Consider the following 16,031-nt stretch of genomic DNA (forward strand, 5'->3'; position numbering starts at 1 on the left):
TCAGTGGTTGAAACTGGGCAAACGGCGCGTTTTGCAGCCGAGATTGCAAAACAGCATTTGAACCAGCATTCAGGGGAGGAAGCAGCTTGGTGGCAGGGGATGCGGGCGTAGGGTTTTCACTCAACCAAGTGTGACAAGGGCTTAGGCTTGGAGCAATGACTCAATTCATCTAATAACAGTCTTTGGTATCAAAGGTCCTTGGTTTTCCTCAAGGCCTCGTTGACCAAAGGGGTCTTTAAATACAAGTCGGTGAGGGACTTTGCCCTAGGTCTCGTGACCATAGCCCTCGTGTAACCGTGTGACACCAAGGATACCAACCTGGCATGGTTTTCCTACAAGTGGAAGTATTTACTATCACACTTTTTTAACCTATCCAAATAGACGTCGACTGCAATCACCACATCAAGCAGGCGCAAGTGAAAAACACAATGTGCCTGGCCGTACCCAAGCCAGAGAACCGCAACAGACCACGTAATACATACATGAGGAAGCATAGAGAAGATTATACTAGTAAATAGCATAAATTCCATGTAGTGTTAACAAAACAAACAAGCTTTCTTGCAAGCAGCAACGCTACTATACTTGTAGGTATACTTCTGTACAATTTCCTTTTTTTATTCTACACTCTTTCAAGTTGATAAAGTTGATATCCAGGCCGCGAGCACATGAGGACACAAACGATCTTTCCCATCCCAAGAATGAGAAGGGTGATTAGTGCTGCATATCGAGTTGCCATGAGCTCCTATATCACCTCCATTTTTAGCTTCACCATCACAAGGTAGTGTTCTTCCAGATCTATCCTGAAAATCGTTCCATATCCGGTTGCCGTTGGCTTTGAAGCATCGGTTTCCGTGGTATGCCGTTTATTCAGACCTGTCATCCAACATTGTGTCTAGTTTCAGAAAGCTCTAATGCTTCAGCCAACCGGATCAGTTTCTGATAGCTGTATATACCATCGCAGGCAATGTTAAAGACCCTAATACCGGATTCCAGCATTCATACATATATTCTGATGCATGTTTCAGGCCCTGACGCATGTCAGAGATCTCGACATCAGTCCTCCCAAAGCTTCATCTCGCTACACGCCCAATTACAGTGCCCAAAAGAGGCGCTTTTCCCCGCAGAATGCGTGGCGTGAGCGGGGTTGTAATCAAGAAGAATGCGGGCTCGAATTACAAGAAGACACCACCCACCAACCCACTGTGAAAAGACGGTATTTGAGCCAAGAAACACTACGACAAGGCTACCAGCTTCTCCATCAGATAATGTGTCTAAACGGATAGAGAAATGCCTGGTAAAAGCATAAATCACTGTGATTCTTTCTCCAAGAGCAGGGAAGTACGAACTAGGTCAGGACAGCTCTGCTCCTTTTTTTCTGTGAAGCCAATACAGTCTTCTACCTCTCCTCTGCCTCAGTTCTGGATGTGGTTGTCGACTATAGGACTGTCATCCAAAGCGAGCTTCCATCATGTATCTCTCTCTAAATCCCCTTCTTTCTATTACTCTTCTGCTCATTTGGGCTGTGACTGGCAATAAGAATCGGGCCACAGATACTATGGGGCACTCATGCAGCGGTATGTTCGCTCGTCATATCCTTTTTTCTCATTGCACCGAGCACCTCTAAACCCTCGTAGACACGGAATACATTGATCCATTAACGAACTGTGTTTGTTGTTGCCCTGTCGGGTAGCATGTCGTTCCTAGAATGCCTTGGGAACCCTCGTCAAAAATCCAATCGCAAAACCTCCCGCGAAGAGAGAACCGAGGGCCGTGCAGAGGTAACACACTCGCCCTTTATGCATAGCCCCCTTTATGCAAAGGGCTCGTTTGAAAAAAAAAAAAAAAAAAAAGGAGCCGCAAGCCAAGCGTCTCGAGCTCAAGCAATCCATGCGGTGAGCGGGGTCTGACGAGGCTCAGGGAGTAGAGGTTTAAATCTAAAGATAATATTAAAGAGTGTTTAAAGTCCTTAATTTTTTAAGAGAAAAAAAGAAATAATAACTATTATATATATAAAAAGAGTATATATATACTTAAGGCCCTTACTTAAACACGTGTTTAATTTATATAACTAATAGGTCCTTTATTAGTAAAGCCCCCTTTATTAGGCTTCACAATCTGTCGGGCCCTTTCCGTGTAACACTTGGTCAGACGCAGCAAGGTTCCAAAATCAAAGCCTCGGACAATACGGACGCAACGCAGATAACTCATAAAATCATTAATGCAAAATGACGAGCTCAGTTATCTTACAAGGCAATCCAAATCAAGACAATTTATATCGTGGCCTGGCCATTTTGCGACGAGGCGGTTTTACGTTGGGCTGTGGCTGTTGATTGGTCATTGTTAAACAGAAGGACACATCGTGATATTCTATTGGTTATGAGCAATGCCTTATATGCACTTTTGTTTACAACTAGGCGTTAATTATACTCTGCGAGACGCCGCGGCGAATCATCTTATCTCTGGCAAGACTTTACGACCGCGCCTAATAGACCGCTCGAGGTTGGAGTGTTGGAGCATGTCAAGGTTAAACCACACCAAGCAAAAGGGAATTCCACAAGTACCTGTCTTAGTTAACCTTGTATACCTCTCGGTTGTAGATGCCCTGTATTTCACCTGTTGAAGACTTGCTAGCTCTACGAGGTATATGTTTAGTTGAGCGGTAAACCGCTGCCCCATGTACAATGCCAACTCTGGCTTTCAAACATTGCGAAGAGCTAGGCTGTGGGTAGGACATGGAATGCAGCCCAGGTGCGTTCCGGCATGTGCTCTGTTTGCATTTCTCACTTTTCAAAATGACAAAACCTACAAACAATTTCGCAGGATATATTCACAAGCATCAAGCCCATCACCTTCTGAAGAGTCTTCTACGGAAGACAAAGACATGACTAGAGGAACGGCCATCAAATTCAACAGACACCACAAGCACATGCAGGGGCTGTTCCCCGTCCTGGTCGTCTTCTATTTATCTGCCCATGGGAAACACCTAAGACAACCAATCATGTATCAACTTGAATTTCCAACATGGTAACTCTTTATCCTATCAATCTAGCCAAAAATCGTCCAAGCTCTCCAAAAAGTCCATATCTACATCAATAAAGCTTTTCCAAAGATCCACTTCTCTCAGCCACGGCTTCGTCTGAATGGCAAACGTGACGGCCGTGCACATCTTCAGCAGCTCCTCAGCATCTTCTGCCATGACAAAAATCAAGTCTCCACGACTAACGACACGTTTTCCAAACTGTTTTTGCAGTAGTTCTATTCGCCTCGAAGTGGTGAGGTGTGCGCTGAACTCGCTCCCCGGCATATCCTTGGGCACGAATTTCCACTGCCACGTTCGGCCGGCGCTGTCGAGGAAGCTGGTTCCATGCCGGCTTTGCGGCCCAACCATCAGAGGGTAGAAGTGCGGCGCTGACCACAGCCGAAGAAGCGCAAAACGCGCGCTTTGGTGGTCCTTGGCGAATTTCTGGGCAAGCGGCAGGAGGGCAGGCCATTGGTGTGGGTGAATATAGGACGGGGGGTACGTCGGGGGGCAGTTGTTGTATGGGTCTTCATAGTTGATGAAGAGATCTAGCTTGTCGGGCCGGTGAGGCTCCGTGTTGGCCGTGGCCGTGCCAGGGACGATTTGCGGATCACTTTGATAGTATGCGGGCGCGACCACGCCCGCTCGATATACTGTCAATCTGTTAGCAAACCTTGCGACGCTGGTGGATGGGCTGGCGGGATTTGACTGACAATGTGCAATGATGGGGCGGAGCGCAAGGCTCCAGTCAAAGGGGTATACATCGGTGAAATAGCTCCGTGAGTCCAAGACTTCCTTCCACTTTGCCCAGAACTCTGGTTTGCGATATTTGTAACTCGTTCGAGTTCTTCGATCAGGCAGGTTTACTGCTCGCTGCTTCGGGCTAAAAAGATCCGATTTCCAGAGTTCTTTACACTCAGTTGACTCAAGGAACTTGGTTACAAGCTCGGTCGCTGCTAACCCGGGAAAGAACATGGCCATGGTTGCAAACGCCCGGACTAGATCGTGGATAATAAAACTGTGTGGCCATGGCGAGAAGGGGTCGTGAGTATAGTCTTCGTAGTTGGCACGCAATTGAAGCCAATCCATTATCTCGACGACAAACCAGACCCAGTCTGTTGACCCAGAATGGCTATGCCGAAGGATCTCATCAATCTTCTCTTGAACCTGGTAATACTTCTCAACACTTCCTGGTTCAAGATCTCCTTCATGAATTGATTCCTTAAACTCTGCCATATACGTTAGCTTCGTCTGCGATTGTCATAGCTAGTTCCACTCACCAGAGGACCTATCACGCTCCATTATTTCCATGCTGTCTGCTTCATCAAGTCGCTCCCCAAATGATAAGCTCTGTTGCATTGCGTCTAGCCCCGTCCGCTTGAGAAGGTTATTTCGTTCACCGATAAGCGTCTCCTTTCGCACCTGTTCTATACCGGACTCCCATAATTTGGGCAGATCCCATAGATGACCATCGTCCTCATCGTAATTCGCGTCAGACGGCGGTCCTCGCGGCTCATCTTCTAACTGCAGTGGCGCACTGCCCTTCAGGCTTTTGATAGCATGCCGGAGCCTGCTGGGTAAAATACCGCTCTCGATTCGTTTCACGCCATTCTTAATCTCCCTGAAAGGCACGTTTCGGTTGTTTGAGATGAGCTCATCCGGGAATAGTACTCGGTCTTCGGCGACGTTGGCTTCGTTATAAAACAAGTATGGCGACATGGACGCGTCTGATGCGTCTCGACTAGTCACGGACTCTCCGTTAATGTTGAGAAGCACAAACTCGTTCGTTTCATCCGTCAGCTTGTGCCATAGGGTCTCAACGTCCTCGCCTGCCTTAATTTGCCGAGTGCGCATTGAGCCTTCTTCCCGGGTCAGAGTGCGCAAGAGCGGCTCCATGTGCGCGTAAATGTCGCGCGCATTAGCTATCCGCCATGCATTCTTAAGTTCCTGAAGTGCGTTCCTGTTAGGCAACCCTGCATCAAAACTGCCGGTGTGAGAGATATGAACTTACTTGTATGATGACGTTGTAAGTTTCTATTGCCGATTGACAAGGTACAAAGTCCCAAATGAAGACGTCGTAATAGTCATCGAATCCAAAACGCCATTTCCGCGACGCGTCGAGTATCTGGAAATATACGGGACCAACCTCCAGGACGTTGACATACTCATTTTTGGAAGCTCTTCCAATACCCTGCTTCTGGCGGTATGTCCACAACTGTTCCTCGGGAGGAGCTGTAATGACGCGACCAGTCTTGCCGTCACGCACGAGGACCAGCAGCTCTCCAGCCCGCATTACAAGATATTGCAAAAATCGGCGAGTGACGGCGTCGTTGCGCTTCATGTGGCCAACAATGATGTTTCGCGTCTCAATAATATCATGTTGACGTCGACCGTGGCTTCTACCACTGACCTGAGTATGTCGGCTGTATTGTTGAGCCTCGAAGTCGATAAAGTAAGGAAAGAAGCCTAGTTGTTGAAGCTGCTGAACCATCCTGTTACTGCCCCACGCGGCCCAGTTGGACGCTGGGAAGAATTGCCAGAGGGTAAGCAGATTCAGGTCCGAGAATTCAGCCCAGTTGCGGCATAACTGGATGGCATTTTCAAAGCTGCAGTCCTTGGCCATGACAGAAAATTGGAGCCAGCCGTCTCGCGACATGGCTTTCTCGCTGGCGTGGTTCCAGATGCTTTTGCCACAAATTGTGACTTCGGTCTTGCGTGACTTGGACTTTTTCTGTTGTTGTGAAAACAAACCACTTTTCTTGAGATATTTCTCTATTAGCCAGGGATGGGTATGAAGGTGCGCGTAGCGCCGGTCCTCAGTGACCAGTTCTGAAAATGATTCATCGTCCTCATCGTCGAGAGAATCCTCAACGTCGTCGTCCGCTTCGTCTCCTCGGGCAAAGTCGGCACACGCGTCTCTTATGACTTGAAGAGTAGGGTCTGCAACCTTTAAACAGATGTCTCGCAGATCAGATTCGGCAACATCGGCGTCGTCGAGGAACTCTTCTACGCTGTGGGCTCGGATAGCAGCGGGTAGCATGGATGCCTTTGCGAGGATGAGGCGGCTGAATAGCAGTCGTTTAATTTCCCTGATGTCCTTGATGACCGATTCGATCTCGTCATCCGTCATGGGTGCCGTCTTTTCGACAGTCTCGTGGGGATTCTCAAATGTGCCCACAATCTGGAAACCCCAAACGTCATCGTAGTTCTTCTTGACTCCTTCTGCAAGCCGTTTCCTCATTTCTACTTCCGTCTCAATGTTGATCATGTTTGGCTCCTGCTGGTCCGGTCCAGTCGTAGCTTGTCCGCTTTCTTGCATTGCCAAGAGTCTCTTCTGCCCTCTACTAGCCACGTTGGGAGAGCCTGAAGATCCACGGGATCCATTATTAGAAGCTGCTTTGCCCTTGGCCTTTTGCTTCTTTTTGGACTTGGTGGCGGTTGCCTGCGGCTCACTGCTGTGGCCAGCCTCTTGAGCGGTAGCGTCTGAACCAGCCGCGCGTACAGGATCCTCACCTGCATCCAGTACTTGCATCCAGAGAAAGTGCTTAATCAAGTCAATGTAATTGTGTCTTTTGTCGTGTTCCGCATCTTCAATAGGATCCCAGTCTCCATCGTCGTCTGCCTCATCCGTCGACGTGGACATTCGCTCTCTATATGCGTCCTCAAGGTATGCGTCTTGGCGCTTCTTTTCCTCCCTTTGTCGAATGAGATCTAGCCTGGTTTGCAGATTCTTTATATGACGTTTGAAGAGGGCAGCTTCTTGCTTCACCTTCTTCTGCTCCTTCTCGCCATTTGCTTCTTCCGTCTCCTGTACTTTGCGGACCCAAGTAAACCATTTCTCCTTCTCGTATAATACCTGGGCAGTTCGCTTTTCAAGCATTGCCAAGGCCCGGAGAACAGTATGGCGTTGGCTGCTAAGCTTGTCAAGGTATGCTTGGTGACCATAGTCAACCTGAAGTGGGTAGAAGTGTTTGTGGTGCAGCTTGCGTGCATCGATGACCTTGCTGAGCAAGACATACTTCTCAAACAGATGGGAGTGTACTTGTCGAAGCACCGTCTCGTCTTGGATGCGTTCAAAATTGTCGTTGGCGAGAGGGACGTGGGAGTTTTTAAGATAGGCCGGGGCTTCATCGTCTATCGCGTCTAGTTGGGCATTACGCCGTTTGTAACCCTTGTATAGACCAAAAGCCTGCTTGGCATGGAGCCTGCAGAAGAGGCCGTTTGCGTTTGTCGCGGCATCCTGGCATGTCTGGCCATCAGACAAACGTAGGGCCTGCTCCGAAGGGCGGTTAGTGCTGCTCTCGTCGAGGGGACATCTTTACACCTCACCTGGCATTGCGGCTGGATTGGCGTCATCGCGACACGAGGTTATACATCAATAGATACCATGTGCTGAGCAGCTTGTCCACATTGTTGGGTGGCTGAAGACGCGTCGTTTTATCAACTTGGGGCCCGCGTTTCTCGTGTGACGTTGAAGGCGGTGTCGAAATCACGACTCCACAATTTGATTCGCCAAGCAGGGTTTACAGACGCGTGAATGATAATTTCTGGCGGTCCAATAAGAGTATTTTCTGGCAAAATGCAAGCACTTGAGTCTAGAATAAGTCATCAATGATGTTTCTACGCCGTGACGAGTTCTGCATCACGGCCTTCATGCGCATAAGTGGGGTCCTCGAGATGTCCATCGTAACCGTTTGAGCATTTCAGACGAAGCTTCGGACTCTTGCCATTCGGCTACGACACACGTCGCCACTATCTCGATAGTATGTGATTACAACTCATATCTAAACTCCTTGTTTTGGACGTCTGTTAAATCCAAGAACTCGTGGTTTTCTTCTACAACGTAAGAAACCCCAGCGGCTGCCCTTTCTTGATCACGAATTCTGTTCCTTCTAGCCAGCACCCACCTCATGGCATACAGATCAACTACACACAAGAAGTAAATAATGCAGATGGAAATCTTGGCCGGCAAATATCGCGGTGCGTCCTTCTTCTGAAACGTCTGGGGCGAGATGATGTTGCCAACAGTGTAGGCAACGGTTCCAAGACATGCAACCGTAACCTTCTTGGTAGAACCCGCCACATTTGTGCTCTGTAATCCAAGAATCGTCGTCCAACCAATAGGAATACCACCAGTCAAGTAGTACCCGATTAACGCGGGAACTCTACTTGTCGTGGCCATCAAGATTGCGCCAATAATGGCCGGGACATGGCCAGCAATGCACCACCATATTCGCTGTCTGGTCTTCATCGCAAGCCACGTCAGGCCCAACAAGGCGACGATCTCATACGCCCCGAGAGGAGTGACGAGGATAAGAGACTCCTGGCTAGAGTAGCCCATGCCCTTTACCAGCAAGTTGCCGAAACTGGTAGCGGTAGAGTTGGGAATATTGGCAGCAAAAATCCAAAAGCAGTACAGCCAAGTCATCGAGTCGGTCAGAGCTTCCTTGACCTGACTCCATTTGAATTTGTCAGACCCGATGCCCTGCTCGTTGCTTCGAATTCGCTGAATGTGGGCTGCCTTGTCCTCCATGGTCAAGAACCTCGCCGTGGCGGGAGAATCGGGGATCAGAAAGTAAAAGGCAATTCCAACCACGGAAGTAAGCAGGCCCAGGAACAAAAAGATAATCTGCCACCCTTGGAGCGCGGCGTTGGGGTCGCTGCCAACATGTCTGGCAACACCGTAGGCGAAGAATCCGCCAAACATCTGGGCTGCTCCGCAGACGGAGAACCAAATGCCCACTCGAAAAGCCTGTTCCTTCTTGGTATACCATTGTGAAGTGAAGAGCACCCAAGCAGGAACGACGGCGGCCTCAAAGACACCCAGTAAAAATCGGCACACTAGTAGAGAAGCGTAATTCTTGCAAGCTGCGATACAGGCCAGGACAGCTCCCCAGAGAAATACATTGATGGAGGCGTATTTGGCAAGAGGGAAGAGTTGAATGAGCCGAATGGTTGGAAATTCAAACGCGAGTTGGCCGAAAAAGAAGATGGACGCCACCCAGTTGAACTGGTTTCCGACAAGGCCTGTGGCTTCTTGGATGCCAGTTACGCTGGCATATGAAATGGACGTCTTGTCAATGTACTGCAAGAAGTACACGACGCAAATCAGCGGCATAATGTGACAGTCGATGCGACGAACAAGGCGTTTCTCCTGCGCTGGGTCGAGAGGAGCTGTTGACAAGTCTCGGGTCTTTTTGACAAGTTCCAGGGCCGCGTCAACCCCGGACGATTTATTATAGCTTGGTTTGGGGGAGGTAATTGGATCATCACCAGAGCTACTAGCAGCCTCTGCTTTCTCGTTCTCGGCTCCGGGATTCCCAGCGCCCAGAGGCGACTGACGTTGCGATCTCGCTTCACCCATCGTGGGATGCGTGTGCTGAGTACGGCGAGGTTCCTGCATAAAAAAGAAAGACGTGAACAAATGGGGACCGATTGACGTTCAACCTTGTTCTTTATAACATGATTCTTGACGTCGGCCAACTTTGAGGATCCACTTGTGAGCCATGTAAGCGTGAGCACATCATCGGAGGTCAAGACCCGCCATAACTATCACACAACAACTAATTAAGCTTGACTATATATTTTTAGTGTCTGAATAAAGATATGCACTAGTATAAACTATAATTTGTTGTTATCTAGAGTGAAAATAAACGTTCTGCATTCCCTCCCTGGATAGTGTCACTGGTTAATACGCCGGCACAGCAGTTGGTTAGTTAGTTAGTTGGTTGACGTTGACTCTGGGGCCGACGGCATCTTGATGCATGCGTGGGGCTCGGATGAGCACGTCATCTTCTAGCGGCATATCGACAGTCAAACTATCAATAAACCTTTGGCAGGAGGCTTGTAGAAAGGTCATCCTTGTCTCCGCAGGCAACAATAGTCCCTAGACCTAGATCATATCGCTACCAACTCCTGTGCCCCCAGGATCGACACTTCAAGTCTGCTTTTCCCTTATATCTTGCAGCACTTTCGTAACATCCTTCACATCCTGGTGTTCAAGGCCCAAGACGTCGATTTGCCGCGGAAGCAACCCTGACAAAATGGCCTCTGCTTGCTCAGCATTCCCTTCCCCGTTTGCCGCGAGACCATATTGCATCTCCGCCCACAACGTCAAGCGGCTGTTGGCGCCAAACATCTTTTTTCGTTCTTCCACCACCATGCGGAATGTGGTTTTGGCTTCACTGTATTTGCCTTGTTGCATGTAAATGCCCGCGAGAATGTTGAGGTCCGCAACTGCGTCCTTGGGCAGGTCACCCGTGATCTGTCCACCGTCCTGATCCGATTTGCGCAGCTGGTTCTCCAGAAAGCTGTACAATTCCTGTGCTTCGTCATTACGGCCAAGCTTCACCAGAACTTCTGCCAGCGTGAGACGGGACCGAAGCGTATGTGGAGAGCTAGATCCAAATTGCTTGACGGAAGCATCGAGGGCTTTCCGAAGGAACGTGTTTGCCTCCTCGAGGTTGCCTTGACGCGACAGAACCCAACCCAGGCTGTCGTAGGCGAATGAAAGTGCTGGATTCTCGTCCGAGGACGTGCGTGTAATATCCTCTATTAGTCCTTTGAGTAACTCTTGCGCATCTGCGTAGCGTCCATTGCGTTTGAGCTCATCTGCTAGTGACTGTCGAGCCGCGGTGAGCAAGTCCTGGCACTTGTCCCCATCCGTGGATTGAGAAGAAATGTCGATTGCCTCCCTTAGTTGGGGCGCGACCCTGTCGCCACGCTCTGGTAACCAACTATACAATTCGGCCAGTTCAATCCGGCGGCGTAGACATTCGTTGGGAGTCAATTTCTCATTCGTGCTGGTCTCCGCAAAGAGTCCCTCATAAATCGACTCCAGCCATCTATCAAGATTCTGACGAACTTCACTTCGTCGGTCTTGCTCAAAGTAATTCACCACCTGTGCCTTGATCATGGAAATGTAGAAGAAACGAGCATTAATTGGTGGCCGAGGCGGAATAGGCAGGACAGAGTGCGCGAGTAATTCAGGAAGTAGCTTGATAATCCACTCCCTTGCATTTGAAGATTGAAAGAAGAGCTCAACCTGGTCCTTCAAGTGTTGGTCGTCCTTACTCAAGCTCAAATGGTGGACCCAATAGAGACATGCGTAATCTGCCAATGGATAGAGGTTACGAAAGTCTTTCGAGCTCGGCAGATCAGCAATGTGCCGGAATGACGAGTGCATGAGATACGCCAAGAGACATGTCGCCATTTTCTGATGCTGTTCGCCGATCCACGCAGCTTCATTCTCAGCAGGCGCCGACGCCTGGCTGTGCAGAAAGTCCCGGAGGGAGTGATGGACAAGTCTCACATGGCCGTCCTCAAACTTGACCAGAGATCCGCATACTTGCACCGCAGTAGCTTCCAAGTCGGCGATGAATATGTTGGTTTCCGCAGATATGGCGTTTGCTACTTCCGCAAGTGTCATTGGCCTTGTTGAAAAGGCCAGCCATCGCAGAATACTGTCTCGAAGCATAATAAGGGTCTGGGGGAGGTCCTTGGACTGCTGCGCAAACGAGTCTCGGTAAAGTTGATTCAGAGAAGTAGGAAGGCGCTCCAAGTGTGAGTCAATATTGCCTTTGTTGATTTCGGTGTCATTCGCGACAACTTTGATGGCAAGTGACGCCCAGACAAAGATGCCTTCCGATTTCCGGGCTACAGCTGTGCTGACATTGTCGGCTTCCGAGCCTAGCTGTGGGTATTTGGCGGCTTCTGATGAGCAGAACCGTCTCATGTCGTCGGCAACTTTGGCGGCTGTTACTTGAATAGTGGGCGAATCCCTGAGTGCGCGTAGGATGCTGGCTTGTGGCCGACTGAGCACAAGCAGTCTGACGTGTCCGGCCAGTATCGTGGTCAGCTCAACCAACTTGGACGGAAGGTCGAACTTCAAGTGTGATAAGGACTCGTCTGGCAACTCGTCCAGCCCGTCTATTATAAGCGTCAGGCGCGGTGACTCTTTGACGAGAAACCTGAACTCGTCCCAGATTTTGTAGCTAGCATCGTATGGCAGACTCCCTGTGCCTGTGTGTGTATTATCGACGAGTTTGGAAGCCCGTATCTTTACAAGGTCGCGCGCTTCTGGACATGATATAAGTTGAGCTGCGAGGTCATGTACTAACAACGCCGGAGTAGATTGTGCCGTACAGTGTGTCGTGAGTACCGGTGATTCATCGCTGACCCCTACGACGTCGCCGGCAATGAAGTCGGCCAGAAACGTCTTGCCTATGCCCACTGGGCCTTGAATCCATAAGACGGGTGAGCTGCTCTCATTCCACGCCTTCCACGCCTGGTACACTGGCTCCTGACGCACCCACTCGCAGGTCTGAGGTAGACGGTGTCGCTTCCTTGCCGCCTGCTCGCCTCCAGGATTGCCAGAGGCGCTGAAGGCTCTCTTCTTGCTGGAGCCTTCCATGAGGAGAATGAGTAACCGCCCCGCCGAAGATTGAAAAGTTGAAGGCCTTGAGCAGTTACTTCTGAACGCCCTGCGTATAAATAGCACCAACATCTAGCACATCTTGGGTGCCGTACGACTTTATCTACGTCTCCGTGATGGAATATACGAGGGTAACAAGTCAACTCGGGATTTGCACCCTGGTCCTGGTCGAAACTCGGGAGTTCGAGACCACGGTCGACCATCTGCAGGCGGTTGCTGTCTCGATGGCAAGGCGCACTGCAGCTGAAATGTACATAAGCTGATATGTTTCACAACCACAACAATAAAAGTGACGAGCTGAGACTATCAGACGCCACAATTTTCAGCCTGCCCCTTTTGGTGCTTCCCCATTCTCCACATTCGTGTCAGCTCAATGCTGTGTTGGCAGCCCGTGCAACCACCTTTGGTCTCTGGGCTTTACTCTGTGAACATGCTCACATAGACATAACAGAAGAAATTGTAAAAAGTCGCAGGTAAATTGACGAGAAAGATCCGAGAGACAAGTTTGGATATTTTCTATTTCCGTACTGATCAAAGAAAACTTGGTATTCGAACCGCTGGTCTTACATCCATACTATACTAAATACACCACCTATTAACCATCCAATATTTCCCTTTATTCTACAAAACGCGTCAAAATAAATCAGATCAAGTTCATTTGCAGCCAACTACTGGAAGAGGGCTCACTGCTGCCTCCTGTTCTTTGCCACTAGGCTTATGGTGTCGACGAAATCTTCCAAACGTGAATAGCTGAGAGACCGACGACTTTCGCTCCGTCTTTGCCATAGTAGAACCTCTCTGTGTTTTGGCCCGAGGCAATGTTTCTTCATATCTCTTTCCAACAAGCTCTACATCTTGCCGATGAATGTTCTGCGTGTCATTCTTCAGATCGGTTAGCAAGTGCATCGCCTCTTCCCATGGAAGAACTTGCGCCAGAGGACCCTTGGCTTCAGCCTGCTTGTAATACGCCTGCTTTCGCAAGGTTCTCCCAAAGACGCCAACCTGATACTCGGCATCTTCCTCGTCAACAAGACTGTTTACGGTGCGGCACCAGTCGAGGAAGTACCCTCCCTTGTAATGAACGTATCGCTGGGCAGCATTCTTTCATTCTGTTAGCGGTGCTCGTCAGGGGACGAATGCCCGAAAAGACGCTTACAGTTCCAATATTGATCTCCTCTACACCATATTCTAATATTGTCCGTTGGATCTGGCCAATTTCCTTGACAAACTGTGGGTCTTGGTCTTTCGGTAGAACCGAAATGAAGCCTTTGATCTCGCTGGCGGGTATCTTTGCCAACATTTAGTGGTGTCTGGCGTTGGGAAGATATTTTCAAACGTACCGCAACCTCGGGCCGGTGTCTATATGCAATCGGTAGCCCTTCCAGGTAATTGTCTATCACACGGCGGACAAAGTTCTCGTAATACCCAGACACTAGCTTGGCACCAGGTTCATCGCCTACATGTACAAGTCAGTGGCAGTCCTGGCATTTCCATCAACGTACCCCATGACAATTCTCCGACACGTACTCTCATCAACTTCCCACCTCGTGTTGGGAATTCTATGAGTGAGCCAATCCTTTATGGCAACGGCCGTATTATTCAGGGCATCAGAGTAGGCAGACGCGTCTTCCCCTTTTTTCGAGTCCCCAAAATCAGAGATTCCCTTCACCACACCTAGGCAAATGGGACCCTTTGGCTCGAAATGTTTGCAGAGCTGGATAAACGCGCTCGCTTCCATATCGAGAGCGATGGCGTTTCGGCCGACCTAGTCTATGAATCAGGCTTCGTCCAACATGTAAATGAATGAGCACATCTACCCACCGACGATCGAATCTTCTCAAATACCTGCGCGGCGTCGCCTCGGACCGAAGACCCAGATATGTACTCGCCGTAACGAATACCGTGCCGTTTGTGCGACTTGGTAAACCCCTGCATGTCTCCGGCCTCGACAGCGACCGGCTTGTAGTCCGGCAGGAATACCGCATTCCCACCGGGTCCTTGCGCCTCCCACTTGCCCTCTTCGTAGTTGATGGCCGCTTCGCCAAATACTACATCGCGCAGCGCCAGCTCCAATTTCCCCGTGGGGTCGTCGAAGCCGGCGCAGACGCCCGCGTGCAATACGAACCGAGGAGAAAGCGTGTTGAAGAGTATGGCCGCGCTGACGGCAAAGGACTGGATTCCCTGGCGCAGGGAACTCGTAATGTAGTACTTTAGGATATCCCCGGACGGTAGTTTGAATTCGCCCAAGTGGAATGTGTGGCCGTCTCTCACCATGGATACGTCATGGCCGCTGAGCCGGTGCTTTTCGTCATCGATGCCAAGCGCCCGCGCAATCTCCTGTGCTTCGGCCGGCCGGCCGCAGATGATGCATACCGGGCGACTACGGAGTCGGCGCAGATTCGAACGGCTCTCCTTGTCTGTCGGCATGGCGGGCAAGGGTTCTCGGAGGGCACGGCAGCAATGTCTACTGTCGCACCTATGTGATTCGCTCTTTGGACTATCCGGGTGCTCGAGATGCTTCACACCGGAGCGGAGCATGCATTTAATAACTTGGCCGCACGCGATTTCCACGGCGACGCGTCCATCCCGACTGCGATCAGCAGGATGGCGCCCGCAACGAATGCTGGATGTTTTCCAGTGAAGTTCTGGCCTGCGCAGACCTGAACGGAGCTGAAATCAATATTCTTCAATGGCCTGCGCACAATGTCCAATGCTAGGCGGCGGAATCGCACGTTGGGTGCGCCACCGACTCCGGCAGGGCCTCGAACCCGTTCTGACACACTCGGCTGAAGAGGCTATTAATACATTATGATGGCTCACCTGGGCTGGCTCAGCCCTGTGTGCCTACTTCTCTACTCACACAGCCCCAAGCTATTGCATTTAGTGTGCGAGGTTAAAAGGAGACATGGCTTTGGCTTGGGGGCTGATGCAAGCGTGTTGCCAAATCTGCGGGTGTCGCCGTCCCTTAGATTGCCAGCGGCTGACACAGACGAAGCCCTCAGGTGGCATTTCTCTCAGCCTCAAAGAGTTGCGCTGCCATATGGAGTTTTACGAGCTGGGCAGAATGCCTAGCAATTTTTGGACGCTCTACGGACGCTTTATGCGCATACGAGCGTAGCCACGTTCATGCCTCCCTTAAAGCTGCGATTGAGCCGTGGAGCCATAAGTCCTGCCGAATAATTCCGAACAGGATACTTGATACCCCGTACTTGTTCTAAATGGAAGAATGTGTGGCTAACGACGCATCATCACGAGCTACAATAGGAAATCTGCGGCCGAATGTGGATCATAGCCCGGGCCGGCCGACCGGGACGGCCCGCCGGGTGCAACAGATCCTGGTATCCACATCATGGAGCTCGCATGCTGTCAACTTCGTCCTGGAGAAAAACATCCAGCTGGAAATGATTGCACGAGGTCTGAAATTCTCCAGTCAGTCGTCGTAGCTCACATGGCCCATCCACTTGATTTCATGTCATGCTTGTTGAGATGGCCGAAGCATGCTCGTGGAGTCGTCATGGTGCCTTGAGGCGTCTCAACACGGTCGACAGTCTCGAAGCCAAATTTTGCATACAGCCGAAC

At 50.2% G+C, this 16,031-nt stretch overlaps 4 protein-coding genes across 4 annotated transcripts; all 4 read right to left on the reverse strand.

Moving 5' to 3' along the window:
• Positions 1–3,040: 3,040 nt before the first annotated feature.
• MAA_09044 (uncharacterized protein) lies at positions 3,041–7,375 on the reverse strand (the record flags this gene model as incomplete). Its single annotated transcript, XM_007827042.2, has 5 exons — positions 3,041–3,672; positions 3,733–4,248; positions 4,300–4,966; positions 5,031–7,292; positions 7,349–7,375. The coding sequence occupies 5 exons, from the start codon at positions 7,373–7,375 to the stop codon at positions 3,041–3,043; spliced, it is 4,104 nt and encodes a 1,367-aa protein (XP_007825233.2).
• Positions 7,376–7,790: 415 nt separating this feature from the next.
• Positions 7,791–9,383, reverse strand: MAA_11379 (uncharacterized protein; the record flags this gene model as incomplete). Its single annotated transcript, XM_011413373.1, has 1 exon — positions 7,791–9,383. One exon carries the CDS (start codon positions 9,381–9,383, stop codon positions 7,791–7,793), a length of 1,593 nt encoding a protein of 530 aa, XP_011411675.1.
• A 573-nt stretch (positions 9,384–9,956) lies between these two features.
• Positions 9,957–12,431, reverse strand: MAA_11380 (Mitochondrial substrate carrier; the record flags this gene model as incomplete). Its single annotated transcript, XM_011413374.1, has 1 exon — positions 9,957–12,431. One exon carries the CDS (start codon positions 12,429–12,431, stop codon positions 9,957–9,959), a length of 2,475 nt encoding a protein of 824 aa, XP_011411676.1.
• A 675-nt stretch (positions 12,432–13,106) lies between these two features.
• On the reverse strand, positions 13,107–14,879 carry MAA_09045 (Phosphorylase superfamily protein; the record flags this gene model as incomplete). The annotated part of the gene is made up of 5 exons (XM_007827043.1): positions 13,107–13,553; positions 13,609–13,740; positions 13,793–13,908; positions 13,980–14,217; positions 14,274–14,879. The coding sequence occupies 5 exons, from the start codon at positions 14,877–14,879 to the stop codon at positions 13,107–13,109; spliced, it is 1,539 nt and encodes a 512-aa protein (XP_007825234.1).
• Between the last annotated feature and the right edge of the window lie 1,152 nt (positions 14,880–16,031).

This window comes from Metarhizium robertsii, assembly GCF_000187425.2.
Source record: "Metarhizium robertsii ARSEF 23 chromosome Unknown MAA_Scf_7, whole genome shotgun sequence".
In the NCBI taxonomy this organism is placed as follows: Eukaryota; Fungi; Ascomycota; class Sordariomycetes; order Hypocreales; family Clavicipitaceae; genus Metarhizium; species Metarhizium robertsii.